The 22,970-nt window shown below is 37.5% G+C and overlaps 4 protein-coding genes across 5 annotated transcripts; 2 read left to right on the top strand and 2 right to left on the bottom strand.

The window, feature by feature from the left end:
* The first annotated feature begins 2,098 nt into the window (after nt 1-2,098).
* On the top strand, nt 2,099-4,335 carry LOC128868326 (SH3 domain-containing protein Dlish). Its single transcript, XM_054110296.1, has 3 exons — nt 2,099-2,341; nt 2,620-3,722; nt 3,808-4,335. The coding sequence occupies exons 1-3, from the start codon at nt 2,296-2,298 to the stop codon at nt 3,970-3,972; spliced, it is 1,314 nt and encodes a 437-aa protein (XP_053966271.1). The 5' UTR covers nt 2,099-2,295; the 3' UTR covers nt 3,973-4,335.
* A 44-nt stretch (nt 4,336-4,379) lies between these two features.
* LOC128868325 (sorting nexin-16) lies at nt 4,380-6,690 on the bottom strand. Of its 2 annotated transcripts, XM_054110295.1 has the most exons (4): nt 6,592-6,688; nt 5,207-6,535; nt 5,008-5,144; nt 4,380-4,909 (listed from the first exon to the last, which is right to left on the bottom strand). In XM_054110295.1, the coding sequence occupies exons 2-4, from the start codon at nt 6,353-6,355 to the stop codon at nt 4,855-4,857; spliced, it is 1,341 nt and encodes a 446-aa protein (XP_053966270.1). In that variant the 5' UTR covers nt 6,356-6,535; nt 6,592-6,688; the 3' UTR covers nt 4,380-4,854. The 2 variants fall into 2 exon arrangements, with proteins under 2 accessions (XP_053966270.1, XP_053966269.1); XM_054110294.1 differs by having other exon boundaries at nt 5,207-6,690.
* Nucleotides 6,691-6,924: 234 nt separating this feature from the next.
* Nucleotides 6,925-19,250, top strand: LOC128868324 (uncharacterized). Its single transcript, XM_054110293.1, has 8 exons — nt 6,925-7,400; nt 7,568-7,980; nt 8,044-8,962; nt 9,335-10,359; nt 12,031-12,678; nt 15,506-15,757; nt 16,251-17,237; nt 17,317-19,250. The coding sequence occupies exons 1-8, from the start codon at nt 7,262-7,264 to the stop codon at nt 17,968-17,970; spliced, it is 5,037 nt and encodes a 1,678-aa protein (XP_053966268.1). The 5' UTR covers nt 6,925-7,261; the 3' UTR covers nt 17,971-19,250.
* On the bottom strand, nt 10,420-11,779 carry LOC128868327 (protein angel). The gene has a single exon (XM_054110297.1). It carries the CDS (start codon nt 11,642-11,644, stop codon nt 10,517-10,519), a length of 1,128 nt encoding a protein of 375 aa, XP_053966272.1. The 5' UTR covers nt 11,645-11,779; the 3' UTR covers nt 10,420-10,516.
* Nucleotides 19,251-22,970: the final 3,720 nt, after the last annotated feature.

Genomic DNA, 22,970 nt, shown 5'->3' with positions numbered 1-22,970 from the left:
AGTCGGTTCTACGTTACCGAAACGACCCGGATTTATATCCAGTCAAGGACTGTCACTCCAGCAGCATTCACCGTATGTAAGTATGGGGAATGTTTATGCTGCTACAACAACAACATGAACTTGATTATCTAGACGAGTCGAGATAAATACCAGTTATTTTTTAGTGGGCACCCTACGACAGAAAGCCGAACCTCCGGTTGTATAGGGTTTTTCAGTAAGAGCGCTTCAACTTTTGAACTTTTATGAATAAAACACAAACGGTTTGACTTTTTTAACTAATTTTTTTTTTATTATCGAGTTTGAACATATACATTTAAGTATGAAATTCGATTTCTTTTACATGACCACCGCGTGCACGTTTTACGAAGTCCAATCGTTGAACCCAATTTTCGACCACTCTTTTGCTCTTAAAGTAGCAGCAACAGAACGATTATTTTCATAAAAAATTTTCACGATTTGCAATCGTTGCTCAAGTGTGTAGCGTTCCATGATGAAATGTATACTAATGAAGTTTACAAATGACAAGCGAAAAATAAAAAAATATTGCGTATTGTATATTTGGTTCATGAAAAAGTGTTGAATTGGCTTTGCTAATTTTGTCTCTGCCAAGGCAAGTGTGTTGATATCTGCAAAGTAAAAAACCTAATTTTTAGAAGGGGACTTCGTTAAAACTACAGCAACACTTAGTTTGATTGTCCAAATTTTAATGGGAATGTAAACAAACAAACCTGGCAATAAATAGAAAACACCTCACCTTGATTTCCGGACCAGCGAATCGCAAACAAACAAAAAAAAGACAAAAACAAATCACCCATTTACCAGAGAACGTTAAATATAACGTTCTCTGAATCACGGCTATACGAATGAGAGGAACGTCAAAATATGCTAACGATTGTTGCCGAAAACATTTTTGCCCGTGTGACCGCGAATGAGACATGAAAAGAGAATTTCCAGTGTCTCCCTTCCAGATGTCTCCGTGTGTAAATCCGGTCTATGGATTCGTCTGGAAACTAATAAAAGTATGTTCACATATGCAGTAATTATCAATAAATCCTCAAATAATCTACCCATTCACAAGGCAGATTACCTGCAAAGTTAACAATCAGCTGTCAATACTGCTTTAAAGTTTTTCCTTCTTAAAAATTATTATGTTTGGAATATTTTGAAATTTTTGGTTTGTTTAGTTATTATTAAAGATATGAAGAAAATACAAGGAGAAGGAATAGCTCATTTAATTGCGCAATTGGCTGCTAATAATAAACAGTTGGAGGAAATCCGTAAACGACGTTTACTGACTTTTGAGAAAATTATGGCAGCGATACGCATTCGAAATTTGATATTACATTACACGTTAATTTTCTGTTATATTTAATACACGTTAATTTTCTGTTATATGAATGCATAATTAATAATACTTAACAAAATTGTATTATACTTATGTCTACAAACCTGTTTTCTTTGCCAGCGTCCCGTTTATTTAGTTTTTACTTTGATGTTTCTCTTTACAATCGTAAGAATAATTATCTATAACACAGAAAACACAGGGTTGTATGTAAAACAGTATGGTAATAATCTAGAATTATTTTATAATCTCAGATTTCGGGAAAGAAATAGTGTGTGGGTAATTTCGCTTTTTAGTTACGGATTGGGAGTTAAGCATGAAAAAGTAGATAATCTACTTAAAGTGAACGTATTATAACCAAAGGATGATAGACTACTAAGTTTAGCCTTCTGCTATGGTAAAAAATAAAATTGAGCGCGTAACTTCGGTTACCACGTCACCGGGTACTCTGCGGCAGAATTCTAATCGCTCATTTAAAAATGATAGAATATGGGATTGCACCTTTCGAATTCGCTGTGAAAATATACTCACACACACTACATATAATGTGTTTGAATGCTTTATATTTATTTGCGCTTGCTTAGTATGATTGCCACAAATCACAATTCTACTAACCACCTACTTTTATTGACTTCTTTTTTGTTTTGTATTATTAAGGTGCCTGATATCACGCTTGTCAAAATCGCAAGAAATAAAATAACGGTTTTGTGAAGACGCCACCTTCTGTATTCAATTCGCCTTGTTTTTAAAGATTAGACGTCAGAACACAAGTGTATTGCAAAATTCCACAGCACAGATGTCCCTGTACACACTTAGTTGAAAGCAACAAAGATTTTAAGCCACAAAAGTTCCAAGTTCATCTAATCAGCGCAGTGTAATTTAATAAAATATAATTAATGCTTAGTAAAATGTGAAGAGTAAATATTCGTAACAGAAAAAGAACCAACTAAAATATGGCATTTTTATGCCCGGTGCGCATGCGGCGCGATAAAAAGAAAGGTATTGTCTATTGACTTCGTAAATAAAAGAGTTTTCACTGGCGGTAAAAGTTTTTATTAATCTATGTGAAAAAGTGTAAATTTTCAAATATTCTATATTGGATCTTAAGCATATGAGATTTCAATTTATGATGAAGATGATTGCGTTACCATGAAAGCACAGAATAAATAAAAGACGAACTACTGAACAAAAGACTGAAGACGCATACCCGTTTGTTGACTTTTTATTTGTACCCCATTATTTTCCCATTAACTTTTTTTTTCTTTTTTACTTTTAAGCCACAAATGCTAATATTGAACGCGATTTGCCAATACCTGGTGTTGGCCTCGGTCGCATCACCGGCTCGTCTAGCATAGAAACACTGGTTCGCGTTGGCATCGAAAAGGAACATGGTCTGAGTCCAGACTCAAAAATGGTGGTTCTGCACGACTTCACCCCATGTGTAGACGACGAACTCGAGGTAAAGCGTGGACAAATAGTCAACATTTTGTATCGTGAAAATGATTGGGTCTATGTAATTGGCCAAGATACGCGGCAGGAAGGATTCATACCATATTCGTACTGTGCACCATACAACACACAATTGGCTGATCTCGCTATAAAGAAAAAGCTCCCACGCGACCAAAACGTCAATGTGCAGGAACATAATCAGGAGAATATGCCACTTTTAAGTGCAGAAAGCAAAATCGAATTGATTGACGATGTAGGTGCGGGTGGTAATGGTATCGTCAATGCAAGTAACGGTGCTGGTGGTGGCGGTTGTAGTGGATCAGGTACTAACACAACGCCAATTGGTGCTACATTGAAGAATTCCGAAGTAAATCTGATTCTCGAACCGGAGTGCACGCCGTTTCACAAAGAGCCAAGTGGTCGTTATATAGTGCTTTACACATTCATAGCACGCGACGAAAATGATTTGTCTGTCGAGCGTGGTGAATTCGTTACGGTTTTAAACCGTGAAGATCCCGACTGGTTTTGGATTGTACGCAGCGATGGTCAGGAGGGTTTTATACCTTCTGCATTTGTTTTTCCAGCTGAAAGTGTGCTGCAAACACAGCAAAAGATTTTGAATGCATGCGGCGCAGCGCAGGACGCTGGTGTAGGTGTGGTGAGTGCAGGAGGAGGTACCAACAATGGTGTACACAAATCCCAAACACAATTGAATTTGGAGCTTACAGCTGCCAACCTAAACGGTAATTTGAATTCATTGGGTCAAACACTCACAACACCCGTTGCTCAATTGGATGCAACGTGCATTAACAGCTTGCAACAGCAACAACAAAATGCAGCACAACACCAGCAGCAACAACAGATGGGTAGTATTGGGGCAGACGATCTGCGCTATCATGGTACTGAGTTGGTTATGCTATACGATTATAAGGTGAGAAATAATATAGAAATAATTAACGAAATAAATACATATAAATCTATACAATTTGAAAACTGTGCTATCTACCTGCTTGTAGGCTCAAGCACCAGACGATTTGAATGTGCGTCGAGGCGACTGGATTTATGCGGATTTGAATAATCAAACGGTCGATGGCTGGCTGTGGGCATATGCGCCGAAAACACGAAAATATGGTTTCATACCGAAGGCTTACGCACGACCGCCCGCTATGACTAGCCTTTAAATACCGTTTAATGTACAACAGTGCCACTTACAAGTGAGGCTGGGTTGATAACCATCCAAGAACTGTAATTTCAGCTGCGTGCCACAAACTTGTTGAGGAATGTATTATGCTGCTACAGCAACTAGCATTTAAGTTTAACAATTTTAATGAAAAAAAAAAAAGAAAATTCATTGCAACGACTTGCCTGAAAACATATGCCTTAAAAATTAACAACTTTTCATAAACTAATTAAGGAAAAATATATTACACTTTGCGTGCATTTTTATTATTCAATGTATATTTTTAAGGAAAATAATTATAAATAAGTATACCTAAATGAATGCGCATTATTACATATTTAACCATTTTTCTAACTCTGTAGCAAAATTACACCAATATACTAAAGTATATTATATAAATATATATGGAAAATTTTCAAATACATACATTTTCACATACATATTTTCAATAACTATTCATACATTTGTCTAATTCGATTTATGTTTTTGCTTTGATTTAACATAGATCGTTTAAGGATTTTACGTGTACATATAATATCATTTTTTTAAAACTGAAGCACTTTACGAATTACAGTACAAGGAAAGCAATTTACACAATTAAAATATTACATATATCTTACAGTTCGAGAACACAGTTTCAATGAGAATTTACATCTTCACACTTTGTCTTATTTTCACAATGAAATCATTTAACTTAGCATTAAAAATTTCGAACTTTGCCCAAAGTTTTATTTTGGAATTTTTGGAACAGAATATTTTCTCGCTGGCTGAATTTCCTACTTTAATGTGCTATGCTCCGCATAACGCATGTAACTATAATATCAGCATCATTGAGAAAATAATTTTAATTAATTAATAATTCTAGGTGTACATTTTATCTGCCTTAAGGTGCACTGGAATTTGTAGCAGTGCACTGTGGACAAGTATTGGAAGTGTTTCTGAAAAACGAAAATAACAAATTCATAAATTCTTAATGCGTATTGCTGTCACAAATAGCATATGCAAGGTATTTGCATTCCGAGAAACATTTACTTACTTAAGTGTTAGTTTGAGCTGCTCTTTTTCCACGATTTCATCACGTAGTTTTTGTTGTAAATTTAATATCAATTCATTTTTACTATTTACTTGCACCTTTAGATGAGCTATCGTCTCCTCTTGTGCTTCGAAAATTGCCTATAATAAATAAACGTTTTTATTGAACGGATATAAATATTTTTTGATTCTTTCGTTCGTACCCTGCACTCTTCCATAGATTCTGAATATGAAGGCGGTTCGTCCAAACAAAAGAACTCACGCACTAGTTTACATTTTCTCAACTCTTCCTTGGCCATAATGGAATTAACAAATATCTGTAGTCCTTGTACTCGGTTATCCAGGAAGACAGCGTTGAAATTATCGCCAAATATTTTCTTGCGTGGCAACAAGAGCACAATGTTTGGAAACAACTGTTTAAGTTTTGTATTTAGACGTACGAAATCTGTGTAGCGGCGCAGTACAAGCCAACAATCATTTGTCAATGGATTCTCCACACGCAACTTGTACACTGTAAATCGCGCACGCTCCTCCATCACTTCATAACCGATGATGGGCACACGCATGACAGAATTGGGCTCATTTGCGGCGGGATTGTTGGATGAGAGAGTCAAAACGCTACTGTACATTGCGCTGGTGCGTTGTGAATAACCCGCGATTGAGTTCAAGCTACATTCGCTCATACGCCGACGCGTCGGAGAAAGTGTGACATCATACGTACCACTATTGCCGGTATACGTTGACTGTGTGAGGTCACGATGCGAACGCGCGCCAGACATCATGCTGCGGTTGAACGTTTTCCCAGTGTTCTGTGGTGAGCCTATAGGCTCTGAGACGGGTGTGCGGAGATTATTAATTGTTGACTCAGTTGTATAATTTGATATAGACGTTTGTGTTGTTTGACTTTCTTCTTGATAGCTGTGCGAGGAGATCGACTGTAAGCACACTTCTGATTTAGCACCAATCAAGCCACACCCGGTAGTATCAGCTGCGTTACCTGTACAGCTTTTCAGCAGCGCATGCAAATCGCCCTCAGATTTGGTGCGTACAACATGAGCGAGACTTTCAACCGTATCGTCGTCGACGGTTAATGGATGACGTAGTTCCGGGCTGGAGTATATAGCGCGCCCCAGTAACGTGTATTGGTTTTGCAGGTTGCTTAGTGTATGTAAACCGCCTGGTTGTTTAAAAATGGCAGTATTCACTTTCGAGTTATTATCACTGTTAGATCCACTTGTTATCGATGATTTCCGTTGTTGATGCTGTGTTGAGGCTTTTTTAAAGAGCGGTTGGCGCACGCCAGCTGAGGAATTAAGTTGGTTCTCCCGTTTCTTAATTGCACGTAAAGACATCGCAGTAGGTTGACGTTTGTTGTGAAGAAATGTGTTGGTGCATGGAGGTGATGTTGTGGGAACAAATAAGTAGAATGTTTGCCCTTCGTGAAAGCATTACAACTTTTGTGCTAAGCAAACTGAGACCAAAACTATACTACTTTGGCTATTCGCCGTTTCGCAATTATATCTCCGAGGGCACTGAAATAGCAAACATATATTGCAACAAAAAATAGACACCGAAAAAATTAACCAACAAAGGAAAATTGTGGAAAAACAACGTCAACAGCCTCCAGAAATTCCGTCAGCAAAAATTTAGCTTTCGTCAATTTTTCTTTGTTGCACTCTTCTCAAAGTTTTTGTTGACAGTTCCAATGGGATGCGTTTGGAAATTTAACAAATATAAATGACAGCATATAACTAAATGTGAATGCATTATTACTTAATATTTTATGAAATTCGCAATATACTCAAAATTCTAGTAACTTCGGTTCAAATATTTAAATATGATACAGCATTGCACAAATATTAATTTTACTGCATTATTTACAATATCTCATGTAATAACCTGCAAAAAATGTTTAATAGAAAAAAACAACCCTGTGCCAAAGAGGTTGTAAGGTTGGCCTAACGAATGCAATCGTAAAGCGTAATAAAAATAAAATTTTAGTGATAACGCCAACTAACGTTAATTAGGCCGCATTTGAAATCTGTTTGAAAAGACAAGTAAAACTCGTTTAGTGCAAGTGCAAAGTGAAAAGTATCATTTCTCATAGTGCACTGAAAAGATAAGCCGCAATTGAAGAGAAAAAATTGATCAGATAGTTGCATTACGAAGAAACCAAATTTGTGCAATCGTTGGAGAGTGCAATTCGTTTAATGCAGTTCGTATTTAGCAGCGGCTACCAATGCACTTAAAATTGCATTATGACCAATCCAAAAATAAGAAAATCGAATAAAACGCCGGCAGCGGATGTAAATGTGCAGCATCAGCAAAACAATGACGGAGGTGAAATTTTAAATGTGCTTGACGATTCTGGCGACGGGGTGCTATTGAATTTAGACGGTAAGCTTAAACAAGCTGTGTAAGCTAATTAGTGCGCCCATAAATGTATATGTGTATGTATATTAATTTTATTTTAATTTTCTATATTATTTTTATTTTAATTTTCTATATTAATTTAATTTAAATTTTCTATATTCATTTTATGTTTTTTAATTTTCTATATTAAGATTACCCTTTCGAGGCTGATTCTAATTCTGAGGGCTTAGAGGAAGAAGATGAAGCAAACTCTTGTTCATCCTTCAGTCTACAAGAGTGCATAAATGAGTTCCGTGCACGCCGTATACGACGCCTGTCGACACAAAGTCGCGAAGTAGCGCAAGTAGAGGAACTGGTAAGTGCATTTGTAGGAGAAAAGAGTGAAAAGAAAGCGTTACCTGACCCAGCCGATGAGGATTTAATCAACCAGAATCGTTCCAACAAAGAACAGGAACGCAAGTGCAAGCCCTGTCGTGATGGTTTTTGTTATTGTTTTACAAGTGACAGCGGTGAGGGTGGCGGCGTGTGTGATGCTGCAGGAGCGAGCACACGTGGCGGGCACGCTCGTCATTTGAGGCGCCACAGGCGCTCTGAGTGTCTTGAGGTACGTTGGCTATATTTTTTAATTATTACTTGTAATGCAAATATGTATCTTTTCTTTCCAAAGAATACTACAGTGATACCGCAATCCCATGTAAAGCCAGTTGACCACGAGGATGTTCGACGCGATAGCGTACCTACTTACTTCAAAGTTCCAGCAGAACATGTGCAACAAGTCTCACCACAAAAACCGAAGCATGATAAAATTAAACATAACGCATCTGCAGAAGCTACTTCTAACGAAAATGAGCTAACTGCTATAAGTCGTTTAGAGACAAGTGCACCAGATGCTCCTTTGATACATATCATTCAAGAGTTGCACAACAACTGTGTGATATCTGAGGTGCGCGTAAATAAACACAAACTTCAAGCTAATCGACAAGGTCAGCATTTAAATGCGCGACAAGAATCCAAATCATCGCCACAAAAGACTCGGCAACCACATCCGACTACGTATATGCATGAGCCTACCGCACCACCTCTAGAAAGTTATATTTTAGCTGACAAGCAAGCTCAAAATAAAAGAGAAACATTTCCTAGACCAGTTCTAGATAAAATCAGTGAATTGGATTCACTTTCCGATGCTTTCGCATACTCCACACCACTGACCAGTAGTTCAAAACACACTGATACGGGACGACGTAGGCACAAAGCCGGCGGACGTTTGTTGCAAAAGCGTTTAAGTCTTTCGTCGGTGCATTCTAAGCCCAGACGGTCACTACAAGCACCACCCAAACCACCGCGCACATATTTGTGCCTTGAGGAAAAATCCAGCGCATCATCCATCACATCTACTTCAACATCGTTGCGTGAAGCAGAGCGTATACTCGATGAGTTCTTGATTCGAAGAGGTGCAATGGTGAAAGACAGCGAGGGTAAAACGGACAAAAGTGTGAAAAAAGTAGATAAAGCCGTGCAGATGGATGTAGAGAAAGTGCTTTATGCCACTGAGAGGAAACGCGAACATCGCAAATCTTGTCCGACGAGTAAGTTTTATTGAACTCGTAAACGTTAAAAAGTAGGTAGTGCAAAAGAGTAAAAATGGTTTATGGTTTATGGTCTTAGATTTGTAGCTAAATTTTTGTTTATATTTTCGGGTTTGTGTGGAATGCAGCGCAAACTGTAGGTAATAAAGTTGTTTGCTTTTATTTAAAATATTTTCTGCAGTTTTATTTGTTGAAATATTATTTTATCTTAAGCTTCAAACAATGCTTACTTAGCTTATATGTGTAGTATTTTTTGTACACTAACTGTAGCTGCATTTGCTCTTTATACTAAAAGTTGCAGTTGAAATGAAGTATTGCATTGCTATAGTTTCTTTGGCTAATCTTTAGAATTTGCGTTGTGTCTTCATTCAGGCTTAATGGGAGAAAAGTTGCAGCGCCAGTTGGTATTACATTCCTACCCCTCGCTTAGTGATATCGAACGCTCCGCTTTGGATTCGAACAAGAAATATTGCAATTATGAGAAGAATATACGACGTATAGCTGAAAAGCCGGTTAAAGAAATCAGTTTCGGTTGGAGAGAACCGAAAATAACAGATATGCTCAATTGTGACACCACTACCAAGCGTCGGCAATTCAGATCGCAAGCGGTACAAGCTGAGCCCCAACAAGCTATTGGTTGGCAAATGCCACCTAAAGTAAATCTCGACACAGTCGATGGTGTATGTTCCAATTTGGCTGCAAATATATCAACTAAAAACACACCCATTAAGTCAACACCCATCTCAACGCCAAAGAAACCAGGGGATTCACAAAAATTTATTTGGAGTGAGCAATGGCGTAATCTTTCTCCGTGGTGTAATAAGCAATCGAAAAGTGGGAATCGTGCTTTGAAAAGTAATTTGAAATCTTCGCGCGGATTCTTGCGCAGTTCGAAGAAAAAAATTCTTCGTTTAGTTACACCCAAGCGCGATAATTTACAACGCGGTAGAAATTATTCATCCCACAGCATTGGCATTCAAACGTCTCAGGACGAACTGCAGCCATATGAAGCAAGCATGACACCCCAATCTCCACCTGGTAGCTATCACTCTGCAGTACAAACATCGACGCAGACTACCACACCCACTTGTTCGCAAAATACTAATGACACGGCGACCCAAAATTTCGACTTTTCACGCACTGTCCATCCACCGCCCAAAAAAGCGCCACGCGCTCACACGCAACGTAAACTAAATTTTCCACTCGGTGGCTGTACGGATGGAAATTGCATTTCGTGTGAGCATGATACCCTCAGTACGCCTATGAAAACGAAAACGTATCGCTCGTACCATGGGGACTTGGATCAAGATGTGACTCTTTCCAAGCTAGGTTATATACTTGGAAATATACGCGCAAAGTTGGAGGCTAGTGACGAGCATGCAGTTAGAACTTTTCAGGTGAGTGTGGGATTACGTACATACCATAGTTGAACATCTATAGATAGTTTATGTGTATACTTTGAAGGCCAACAGTTTTGCATTTAATGGTCGTTTCTTACAGGTAAACATTTTATATAAGTCGTTTATGTATTTTCACGCAAGCTAAAATTAAATACTAAAGCACTGAGAATTTTATTGCAAGCGAGTAGTGATCCGAGCCTAAAAACTTATTAGGAATTTGTCCATGCTGTATGCAGTCATTAATTTTTGGTAGCGCGTATACCGATTGTACTTGAATTTTGTTGCGATACTGATCGACTGAATGTAGAACGTAGTCAACCGTAATCCAATTTTGTTGAAACGTTGAAGCGGATTGATTACCAAAATCGATTGGCGCCATTTGCAGATTGTTCACAGATTCTTCCCCGCCAGCCGCTCGTAAATAATACTCCCTATTAGCTTCTTGTTTACTGCAATTTTTCGCACTATCGCTCACAGGCTTTTCCGAGACTGAGTCAGATTTGAATGGTTCGGATAACACTTGATATGGTCTTGTTTTGGATTCAAAATTGAAGTCGCCAGTCAATATCACCGGTAGAGGCTTATTTTTGCCCCCTTCTGTTTCCACAGAAAATTCATGAATGGCCTCGAGCAGGCTTTGTACTTGTGCAATGCGGACGTCTTGCCTTTTTGGGTTGTACAATAAATGTGTTGTGGCTATAACAAATTTCTTTTTTGGTTGTTTTTTATCCGCAAATTTGGCCAGTAAAGCGATGTTATCGCGGTTTAACACTGCATGACCACGGGTATAATACTCTACTGGGTGTTCTGCCAAGAGTCGAAATTTACTTTTATCGTAAATAATTGCACAGCCATCTGTCCGACATCCAGTCTTCTTTTTGAACACATATTCCAACTCTCTTTTGAAGCTTATACGTCTGATGAAGCCTTTTATATGGTTGAATTGCATCTCTTGTAGGCAGAGTATGTCGGGTTTGATGTACTGAATCTCCTCCGTCAAACGTAACAGCCGATGATCCCAACGCAACATCGGTGGCTCTATGTCGATGTACAGATGCAAATGTTCCACTAACAAGTCTTGCGCAAGAATATTGTACGACAATAAGGTATATTCTTTTCTGTCTCCAGCTCCGATTACCCGCTCCCATGTGCGTCTCATTTTCTTTGTGCGCTGCCACCTACTCCTTGTGTATGCCTTTAATTGTTCGACGTGGCTTCCTAACGATTTCACTGAACTCAGTAGATTATTTGTGTGGATGCAGGTAATCAGAGTTTTAAACATTTCACCAGTAACATCCGAATTTAGAGCATTAATTTTGGCTCGGAAGCGCTAGAACTGATTTTGTTTGATGCTTTAAATTTTTTCGACTCCTTTATTTGGTTCTTGTGTCCCATTGAATACAAAATCAGCTGTTTATCAGGCCTAAAATGGGTGCAAAGCAAATATGGAAATTTACGGATTTTGTTTTCAACGCACATTCGCCAAAAATTTCACCAGGGATGTTATAAGTTGAAGATGGAAGTCATATTCGAAAATACGTTAGCATATTTTTCAAATTAGGTGCTAGAGTGCAAAATTTAAAATAATTACTTATGTTGTAAATTTAATTTATATTTATGCTACATTTTTTTATTTTTTTATTTCTATTTATATTTATATTTTGATAGGAAATTGAGCGCCGCGAACAATGTGCTGCCGGTATTGATTGTACAGATGGGCAGATTCGACGGCTGGAAATGCCTGCTAACATGGATTTTGCACGGCAGCGCACACAGCAACGCAACGTCTACCAACACGAACCTATTTATTCTGAAATTGAAGAGGATAGTATGCACATTACAGGCACGCCGCAATATGATAACACAACCAGTGCCAAGGAGGTTTTGGCAGCCAAACAGGATGTAGACGCGTTGTATGCCAAAGTGAATAAGACTAACAAAAAGCCTAAAGCACACTTTACACAAGACACTCCGATTGCATTGGGAAAGCTACTGCATGATTCGATGCGCAGTTTTAATACACCCCAATATACATTACAACTGCCAACGCTGCAAGAGCAATCTGGGAGTGAAACGTCATACATGTCGCCCCCGCAACCACATGCCCGTACATCGGGCACTTCAACAACCCTCTCACATTGCCAATCATTGAATAATGTGCGCGTGCAGGAACAACATTCACCGCCAAAACGTGATCGGAACTTAAGTAAATCGGATCTGTCACTGCACCGTAGTGAGATATTTTTAGACAACCTCTGCCGCAGTGAGTTAATAGCAGATAATAGCGAACTGGAACGTGTAGAGAAAATAAATAATGTGAGTTATACATTTTGTGTTTGTATTATTTTTAAGCTTACTTGTATTATGGGGTTAAGCCACTGTAAAAGAGTTAAAAAAAACATTTTTTGTCTAAAATATGCGCTAGTAGTAGAAATCAATCTGCGACGTTCGGCCATAAAGTGCTTGTTCTGCTTCGATGGAGCTGTGATCAAATATTTCTTTACTTGTTTTTATTTTTTTTTTATTTTTGTAATTATACTTTTAAACTTAGAAAATGTGAATCTAAAATACCTACCTTGCTGCTCTATCATTGCCCATTGTAAGTACAGTAGGTTCTGTTTTTATGCGGCTTTTTTTTATGCGGTTTTGAAATAGTGCGGTTTTTTTTTAAATTACAAAATGCATGTCTACCTATCGGGAATTGTACATATAAACAAGATTCTAAACCAGCTAAGCAAAAACTCATCACAGATTACATCAGAAATGCTAACCCTACAAGTATGGAAGATATATAAAGATATAATTTTCAAAGATACAATATTTTGTTTATGCGATTTTATTTAATTATTTCAGATTCATGCGGTCTATGGAACGTATCTATAGTAATAATATGGGACTAGTGCCCTTTTTATGCGATTTTATTACATTATTTCAGATTTATGCGGTTTTAGCATTTGAAACGTATCTATAGTTTTACTATAGAACTAGTAGCTTTTTTTATGCTATTTTTTTATGCTGTTTCTTGCGGAACGTATCTACCGCATAAAAACAGAACCTACTGTAATTAATTAGTCATTCCTCCGGGTGAGTAGACGATTATTGGTATGCCAAATCACAATTAAGAGAAAATGTCGCTGAAATTTGAGATTTGTCGAAAATTGAAGGTAATATTTTGCGTAATTATTTCATTTAGTAGGATTTGCCTGTAAGTGTTCATATAGCAATATTAGCATTTAACAGCAAAAGTTAACAGAATACTGTAAATTTACATGCATTGCGATAAATCGAAGTGAGCCGACCATGATGGCTAAAACTTCAACTGGTGTTCATCGAAGTCTAAAAAAATTAAGGTATTACCATCAGCTGGGTAAATAGGAACAGTATCGCTACTATTTTTCCATGCATTTGTATATTTTCGATTCTGATTTAAATACTTACACCGAAAACCTAATCGCTTCGAAGTGATATCCAAACAACAAAATAAAATTGTGTTGCAGAGTATTACCGTGCATGTACATATGTATATGTATTTATGTGAAGCTTCTACAAATTGAACGAATTTTTTTTATTAAATATGAGTGTAATTTAAATTCATTTACCGATGTTTTGTCTTATTAATAAACAATTTTTTTTTGCAAATTGTTGCCTCTTTTTCGTGTTCTTGGATATATTCAGCCTCTGCCTCAACAAGTGACGTTCGGTCGTTTTCTTCCTAATACCTTGAAAATTATGCAGTGAGAGAATCAAGACGGTAAAATGTTTAGATACAGAGAACTTTCAACGCGTTTTTCTCTAAGTCGGTCGGACTTCTAACTCGCACAAATTCTGATCCATTGACTTGAGACCGTTTATTCACCATAAGATTATGCATGGAAGTACCGATAGATTTTTTTGAAATGTTACGATATTTAAATGTTTTTTTTTTTTCAGACAACATTAGACCATTCGCGATGCACTCGGTTACCTTTTTAAGGGGTTAGGTTAGTGAATCTGACAAATACTTTTCGAGTTATTCAATAATTAACAAAGGGCGCTCGGGCGCTCCGGAGCGTTCGAGAGCAAGTAGCAAAACTTTAAATGCGTTTTTCTCAAAACTATGTTTTTTGAACATGTGATCACTGTAACTTAAAAACCGCTTCGTAGATTTCAATAAAATGTATACTGTTTTTGAAAAACATAGAAAACTCGTCCCTGATCGAAGGATTTTTTTTTCAAAAATTTCGTTTTTTTTTTAGAAAAATATTTCTTGAGGCCGCCATATTGTTAATTTTGAAAAAAAAAGCTTCGATAAGGCACAAGATTATCTATTAATAAAACTAAATTCTCTTGTCCGATTGATTTTAGATGAATCTCCAAGGATTTGGGATGATTACCGCAAGGGACTTCTGGAGAAACGGACTCCACACAAACAGCGATAACTTTTACAATTATTAATATTTTTTTTTTTGAAATGTTGGAAAAGTCAAGTCGAAACATGCCATGTATTTTTTAATTCTTGTAAAATAAAGCAATTGACTAGCAAAAAAAAAAGTTGATTGAAAATCATAATTTTTTCGGGCCCCTGACTACCCCTAACCGCTAAATTTTCTTTAAATCTATCCGACCTCCGAGGAAATCTGTGTAGATCTTGTGGTGCCAAGGAGCCAAGTTGATCGCTTCATAACACTTCAGTGTCAAAGATCTCAAGCCTCATTCGGGCGAAGGCCGGGAAGCCGCACAGAAAGGTGTCCGCCGTCTCATCCTCCTCTCCACATGGTGGACAGAGTGCACTATCTGAGATGCCTACCTTTTGCAAGTGCTTCGCCCATAGAAAGTCCCACCAACTGCTTACAGACCCTTCTGCTTAATGACAGAAGGATCTGCGGCAGTCGGTCGGACATGAGTTTTGTCCAGTTTGTATATCAAAAATGTTTCGTTGAAGAAAAGCTGAGCAGCCGTCAGCTTCTTTTGAAACAAATAATTATTTAGTTTACCATAAGTACAATAAATGATATTTTTCATAGTTTTATTTTAATTCATTGCCCCACTGCAACAGCGGCCTAACCCCGTAATATTTTTGTAATGAATTGTTTACTTATTTTGGTGCTTATTATATTTATATATATTATTATACCTTTCATTTCATTCCATATTTCTCCCCTAGGACGATTTGAACAAATCATGCAGCTCATTGCGCACCGATTCTATTGGGCAGATAAATACTTACCGGCACTTTTCTACGTCAACGCCTACTCCAAATGATTCCATATCCTATGATACACCAAATGACGCAGACTTTGATCACTTTTCCCATGGAGATATTAGTCGTTTAGGTTTAAGTTTGGCTAGCGAATCAATTACTTCTGGTGCACCGAACACACCGAAGAAGCAAAACGCTCCCAAATTTACAACTAAGGTAGAGATTTTCATTGACTCATATTAAAGTCAAACACTTAACATTTGCGACAGGCATAAACTTAAGTATAAATATGAACTCTTTTGTTACTAACGCTTTTCTAATCATGCATCTTGCGTTTAATGCCATTTGTTAATTATCATATTATTGCCAATTCTTAATAATACTCAAAAATAGACACAAGAACTCAAAAATAGACACAAGAACATATTTTTATGCACATTTTATTTACACTGGTTGCAGATGCATTGCAAGTAAGATTTTACAAAACACAATCCAAATGATCAATTCTAACGTGCTTTTCATTTTCTTTTCCTATTCTATAACCCTCTACTCGTATATTTTTATAAATAATTTTATTTTATTTCCATTAACAATTGATACAAATGTGTTTTAGTGTTTTAAGTGCAAACTAAACTAGCCTTCCTTATGGGTTAAATCATTTTAAACGTTAATATTCAAAATATCCTCATTTCCATTCTACGAATTTCAGTCACATTTAAGCACTCAGCGGTCTTCTGACCTCAACCTCTCCACTGAAAATGCCTTTACATCGCCCTCATCTTGTCATCAGCCGAGCAGCAGCTGCCCCGTCACACCACGAAAAGCCCAATTAGAATTCCCAGCGCAACTACCACACACCTCCAGCCTTAAAGAGATGCGACAGGATGTAAATGAAGAGCAACAATGCGCCCTAACACAACAAGAGCAAGACTCGACACAAAATGATAGTCTTCATGGGGCAGCGTTTGCTAATAGTTGTACTGAAACACCTGCCACCAGTTCAAATCTTGCACGTTTTCAAAGTTTGAAAAATGTGTTGCGCAAATCATTTAAACGCAGCACAAATTTCGTGAAAAATAAAACACGACGTCTATCTAGCTCCTTTAGCCTCCCTGCGGCACATATAGGTTTATCGAAGAGCATACACGCACACAATCAAACCGATCCACAACTGTATGCCTCCTCGTCCACTTATGATCTGGACGCATTGTTTGCCTTGGATGAACAGACGCCAGTAACGCAGCAATTAGTGCATGCAGTGAGCATCTGTAGACAGTTGCCGGAAGTAGAAATTTCACCTGAAATGGTGGAAGCTGAACGCTTACTGCTTTTCTCGCGCCTGCGTCGTGATGTATGGCCACAGAGATCGGAAAAGTTGGTGTCGGCAGTAGTGGCAAAAGCTACCGAACAACACACACAACGTTTCTATGTGGATAGCATGCGTTTGCCCATAAAAGTGGATGTTAATCAGGATTTCTTCTTTAACTACTTCTATATAGTGACTTTTGAGTGCGGCGGTGTTATTAAGTCCACCCAATCGGCCGAGTGTCACAATGGACAGGCGATATTTAGTGAATGTGGCATTGAATTTGTCGGTGGTTTAGCGCAAGAGGATGCCGAAATACGCTGTCAGATATTTATGCTGCGTTTGCGCAAAGTATCCACACTATCGCTAGAGCCAAAGCGGCCTATAGTAGTGAGTTTAGCTTCAACTGTACCTTACCAAAATTATACATATATTTTATTATGAATCACTTTTTATACTTTCTTTTTAGAAACTCCCCACTATACGCACACCTGGCTCCTCAACAACATCATCGTCCGGCGATGAAATTATTTCACGATTTCGACTTCACGCCAGCTTTTCGCTTAACGCTCGTAGTTTTTTGCCATACGAGTATGTGGAATGCGAATCTAAGAACACAAATAAACTCTGTTTGCGTGCCAGTGCCAAAACCTGCTTGCTACCGCTAAAACCGCGCACAAAATCCACAAACCTCGGCACCGAAATTCAATTAAATGGTCGCGCTGAAATACGTTTGCCCAAACACACACACAGCGGTTTTCTAAATGTGCAAGATCCGCACACACTACACAATTGGAATCGACGTTGGTGCACATTGGATGGTATACACATGCGCGTGTGGTCAGATGAGCATCAAATGGACGATCAACTGCTATTGACTTTGGATATGCATTCGAATGCACAGTCAACGCCGTTGCAAGTCGCACCACGAGAGCTGTGCGCGCGGGCACGCGCTTTCTGTTTGCAGTGCTCGCTACAAAAGGGAGGAGAGGAGGTGGACACGGCGGCGGTGTTTTTTGCTGCAGACACACAGGAGGAGCTGGAGGTGTGGCTGGAACAGCTAAATATAGTGCTTAAGTTTGTGAATAAGTGGTTGGGTGCGGGACGGAATGATGAATGTTGATATGAGGTGTTTGTTTTTTATTTTTTCAAAGCGACTCTTGCCTTACATAACTGTTTCATTATAATATTCTACATGCCTTATATTTGATACTATGTTTTTGTTGTTTTTTTGTTTTTGTAATAATTGCAGATAAATCTATTTAAGCGTGGTTTAAAAAAAGTTTATGCACATATATAATAACTGTGTATACATATATATATATTTATGAATGTATATTTGTCGAGCTAGTCTAGGCGAATTGTGAGATATTCGCCGGGCATTTTCTTTAGACTTTAAATTTCATAGAACTTGAGTGGTAGATATGCGGACAGGTTCTGTAATTTACTTCCGGGGCAGTTTCAATGCGATTGCCAGTAAATTTCAGTGAAATCTACTCGGAAGGTAATTACAGAACCTGCCTGGTAGGCTGTAAAATTTGCGTTCCGAAAGATGTAGCCCTTCCATGCGAAGTGTCATTAACACTCAAGGAATTCCACTAAATTTACACGTAATTGTTTTAAGATAATTAGTTTCTGTATCTCATGAATTTTAAGGTGGCGTTGAAAATTTGTATAACCTTAATTTTTGTAAATCAATACATTTGCATCTATTTTTTGACTGTATGCAGCTCTTACATATCGAAGTGCCATTAAAATTTCAAGTTGAAATTTACTTTGTATAAAATGTTGGGCTTTAATTAATTTGTTTTATTGATTGTTGTTTTTGTAACAAAATAAAACATTCTACATAGAATTTTAGGAGCAGCTTCTTGGCTGTATCCTTAGATTCTTAAATAGCACCTAATATTATTAATATTAAATTTATTTGTGCAATACTACACCGCGTTGCATAATTATAAGGACACAATAATTTTACTAAGATGTTTGTGTTTTAGAGAAAATATTTTTACATGCACTGTTTACCGCAAGTGTGTTAAGAGAAACAAGTTCACATAACAAGCAAGCAACAAGAACAACATCGTTTGTATTAGGCAAGAAGAGAGTAGTTTAGCGTAAGTTTAGCCTGCCATCCGAGAGGTTGTGGGCTCGAATATAACGTAAAGCACGGTCCTCGCACTTTTAAAAATTTAGCTACTTTCCCTGTTTCTAAACAAAAAAAAAATCTGCCAATTCCATTCCTCAACCCTAAAAATTTACCCTTCCATCCTTGCTCCCGCACAATAGTCTACGCATTATTTGCATTGTGTCTGCTAAAACAAGCAAAAAATACAAACACGCAGAGTACACATTGCATCAGTGGCGCCTGCAAGAGGAAGCGGCAAACCGCGGTAATAGCGCAGACACACGAAATATAGCGAAGTCTTCAACCATCTGTGCGACCCTTTTGCCAGAAAAATGTGAGCCACAGATGTCGCTCCAAGTATGATAGTAAGAAGGCAGAAATCAAAACAGATTAACGAAACCAATGCAAGACTGAGTCTCTGCTCCCGAGAGGAGTGAAAAAAAGAAGAGAGTAAGCAAACATAGTTGTTGCAAAATTAAGGCTGTTCATGTAAAAATTATTCAGTAAGTTGCCAGTAACTTAATTTCCAAGAATTCGTTCTCAAAGAAAAAATACCAAAAAAAAAAAAATACATGAACGTAAAAACAGTAACAATTTGCAAATTTTACGAACAGCTGAATTAATTCGTCCCCTTAGTATTAAAATAGCCTATAAATTTTTTAATGTTTTCAGAAAATGAATTTCGAAAGTAGCTCTCACTCAAATCTCGTTATGTCTGTAAATATTTATTATTTTTTGACTGACGTTTTGACCCACTTTGTGGAACTAGAATTTGACAAAATTTTGACCACATATAAAACCGACGATGGAGAATCTAAAAATTCAAAAAAAAAATAATAGCCTATGAGCACATAGGCTATTGTTATACTAAGGGGACGAATTGTTGGCGGAAAAAATAACAAAAATGAAATTTTTTTTCTGTTGAGCTACCTCGTATTAAATGTAAAAAATGAAGGAAATAAAATGCAAAATAACGAGTTTAGCTTTGCATAATTTTATTTTGAATAAAACGCATTTCTTTAGCTCCTTTTATGGCTGTGGCTGTCACATTTTTCTCGCTTCCGTCTATGCCTAAATTTATCTATATTGCCAAATAAGTTAATTATGAAGAAATACAGGCATAAAATACAAAATATATCTTCATTGCTTTTGATTTGTATTTCGGAAATTGCAGCAACAGTGATTGGAGGCTGTGGTACGGAAGTGCATACTTCTATATCATTGACGATTCATATGACTTCAAGTAAACTTTATAAATTTTATCTAAAATATTTTTGCTTACATTCTCCATTTGAATCACCATTTTTATTTAAATTTAGAACTTTGACTCAATGCGCAAATTTTAATTCGTGTTTATTTTTGCTTTGGATCAGCTCTTTCTTTCACTTGCAAATTCTTACAAGTAAAAAATGTATCCAGTGAACTCTTGCAAACTTCCCTTAAAGATGAAATGCCATTTTGTCCTCTCATTTTTCCCCTACTTTGCAAATTTTTTGGGTACATGAACACCAAACTTGATAAATTGTAAAAATTTTTACAAATTATTTGCTCATCAACAGATCTATTATAAACGCACTTTGGGAATTGTTTTAAAATATTTTATTTTTATTTATTTATTTTTTATTTTTAAAAGCTTACATGATAATAAAATTATAAGTAAACTTCAAGCAAACGCAGCGCTAGCAGCAGAGGCTTTCGGCTGGCTGTTGATGTGTGTTGCATCAGATACGACGGAGTAGGTCGGTGTCCTTTAGAAATTTATAAATTTTTTTAATGTTATCTTCAGTGGCATCTTTTAAAAGTTGAAGAGGATCTGTGATGCTGAAATGGTGATGCCTTTGAGAAGCAAGTTCTGGGCAGGATGCCAGTAAATGATGCACACTGACTGTGGCTTGGCAGAATGGACAGGTGTTGGATGTATTACCATGTAATAGGTGTACGCTAGTAATTATGGTGTGCCCAATTTGGAGTCGTGTGTATAGGGTAATGTGGTGGGTGGGCACCGGTGATGGATAGGCAGGTTTTGTACGTTTGGGTTTAATGTTCGCATAATGGTGTTTATAATACGACCATTCACGAAGTAACTTTGTTTGCCTCTGTTCATGAATAAGTCGGTATATGTTGCTGGGTAGGATGACTTCTGATGTGACTGTTGGTGTAATGGAAATGCCCTTGGAAATTGTATCTGCCACTGTGTTACCCTGGATGCCGAAGTGTCCAGGTATCCACATGCTACTCCGATGGGTAATTAGTATGTTTTTAATACAGTCGATGATTTTGCTTGATTTTTTGTGATTTTGGATGGCTTGAAAGCAGGACAAACTGTCGGAGCAAATTATATGTTTATCCTTACTTTTGGCGCAGTATTGAACGGTTTGTAATATAGCGGTTACTTCAGCGGTGAAAATCGAGCAGAATGAAAATAGAAGGCTGTACGCGATAATTTCCAGTTTTCCATGTTCCTTTACCACTGCGTAAGAAGTGTGGGATCCTTTTGACGATAGATTCGGAGAACTTAGCCCTGTAAACAGCTTTTGGAGTATTATCTCTCCGTAAATTAGCTAGGTCATTGATAAAGGATTTTTTGCTAACTGCCCACGGTGAGTGCTTAGTGTACCGCAGAGTGTGTGGTTTAGAGGGCAGTTCCGCATGTTTTGCAAATAAGGCGCAGGTGTGTATTGATGAGAGTATTTTTTATTTGCTCTCCCTAGTAATGTTTGGTATTTCCATTATTTTCAATAACTTCAAAGATCCTGTTCGGCATTGAATCAAGTAACATTTGCACTAGTCGCGTACGAAGGGAGTCCCATGTGTGAATAATGGCATCTTTCAACTCTTCCTTTGTAGCGCACTGTTTATTTCATTGAGTTTGAGGAGTGCTTGAACCAATGCACTCCACACCTTGTCCATGATATTGAAATCTGGAGAAATTGATGGCCACTTAATAAAGCGGATAAACTGTTCAAACCAACTCAAAGTGCGACAGGATGAACGACTGGCCGTATTATTAAGATATGATTTTCGCCAGAATTCCCATTGAGAATTTTTTTTATTATCCCTTTATTCATTGCGATCTGTTTAATAACATTTAACAATATTTATACTTAAAACTAAGCTACTCTACGAGACATGCATGGAAAGCATCCAGTGGTGCAACCATTCCTCAATATTGTTGATTTCCTCTTCAATCTGTTAAAAGAAATGGGTTGGAGAAATGGTAGTAATTTATGCGAAAGTTAGCTTAGGTTCCCTTCGGAATTCATGCGTGTTAATGGGAAGTGGATATTGATATTGCCAAATGTACTCACAGCTGCCCACACCATCAGAGATCCACCGCCAAAATTTCTTTTTAAAAACATCTTGGCTGTGAACGCCAATCTCTCCAATATTTACTAAATTCGTCTGGCCCATCTAAGTTAAATTTATTTTCATTAGAAAATATAACCTAAAACAATTGGTTAAATTAGGAAATTTTACACATTTTTGAAAAGCTGTTTTATTTATTTTAAACTACCCGATTCCAATTACGTTCCATATTATAACGAGCAAAGGTTTTCCGCCTCATTTTGTGGTCGACGGTAACTTTTGGGGCTGGCTTAATTTTAGAGAACTTAATACTGCCCGAATGCTTTAAAACTCGACTTAACGTGGCACGAGGAACAACATTCAACATTCAGCCTTGATATTACGTAAGCCCTTTGTACTGTTTCGTGTCGCGCGAATAATTTTTCGCAGTTCACGGGGATTTGGAAATAGTTTGGTTTCACGCTGATTGTAGCTCCGTATTTTTCTTTTTTTGACGTGATAACGTCTTATAATTCGATTTAACAGGCTGCACGCACGAAAAAATGTGTCGTTACCTTGCTCATTAGTGTTACCTTGCTCATTGCCGTTACCTTGCTCATTTGTCGTTACCTTGCTCATTGCCGTTACCTTGAATGAACTGCAAGCGAAAGCGCGGAACGAACGACAAAGCAAACGAACGGCAACGTTCGACA

This window comes from Anastrepha ludens, chromosome 6 (assembly GCF_028408465.1).
Source record: "Anastrepha ludens isolate Willacy chromosome 6, idAnaLude1.1, whole genome shotgun sequence".
NCBI classification, from domain to species: Eukaryota; Metazoa; Arthropoda; class Insecta; order Diptera; family Tephritidae; genus Anastrepha; species Anastrepha ludens.
Note: the sequence above shows the minus strand (reverse complement) of the source record. Positions and strands in the feature narration are given on the sequence as shown.

What these genes read in the sequence shown, in the direction of transcription:
- LOC128868325 (XM_054110294.1), bottom strand. Translation starts at nt 6,355, where the DNA reads ATGTCTTTACGTGCAATTAAGAAACGGGAGAACCAACTTAATTCCTCA. An exon ending in AATCTATGGAAGAGTGCAGG is followed by an intron (nt 5,145 to 5,206) that starts GTACGAACGAAA and finishes TATTTATTATAG; the next exon opens with GCAATTTTCGAAGCACAAGA. An exon ending in CAGCTCAAACTAACACTTAA is followed by an intron (nt 4,910 to 5,007) that starts GTAAGTAAATGT and finishes TTCGTTTTTCAG; the next exon opens with AAACACTTCCAATACTTGTC.
- LOC128868327 (XM_054110297.1), bottom strand. Translation starts at nt 11,644, where the DNA reads ATGTTTAAAACTCTGATTACCTGCATCCACACAAATAATCTACTGAGT.
- LOC128868326 (XM_054110296.1), top strand. Translation starts at nt 2,296, where the DNA reads ATGGCATTTTTATGCCCGGTGCGCATGCGGCGCGATAAAAAGAAAG. An exon ending in GCGGCGCGATAAAAAGAAAG is followed by an intron (nt 2,342 to 2,619) that starts GTATTGTCTATT and finishes TTTACTTTTAAG; the next exon opens with CCACAAATGCTAATATTGAA. An exon ending in TTATGCTATACGATTATAAG is followed by an intron (nt 3,723 to 3,807) that starts GTGAGAAATAAT and finishes ACCTGCTTGTAG; the next exon opens with GCTCAAGCACCAGACGATTT.
- LOC128868324 (XM_054110293.1), top strand. Translation starts at nt 7,262, where the DNA reads ATGACCAATCCAAAAATAAGAAAATCGAATAAAACGCCGGCAGCGGAT. An exon ending in GGTGCTATTGAATTTAGACG is followed by an intron (nt 7,401 to 7,567) that starts GTAAGCTTAAAC and finishes TTCTATATTAAG; the next exon opens with ATTACCCTTTCGAGGCTGAT. An exon ending in TCGCAAATCTTGTCCGACGA is followed by an intron (nt 8,963 to 9,334) that starts GTAAGTTTTATT and finishes GTCTTCATTCAG; the next exon opens with GCTTAATGGGAGAAAAGTTG.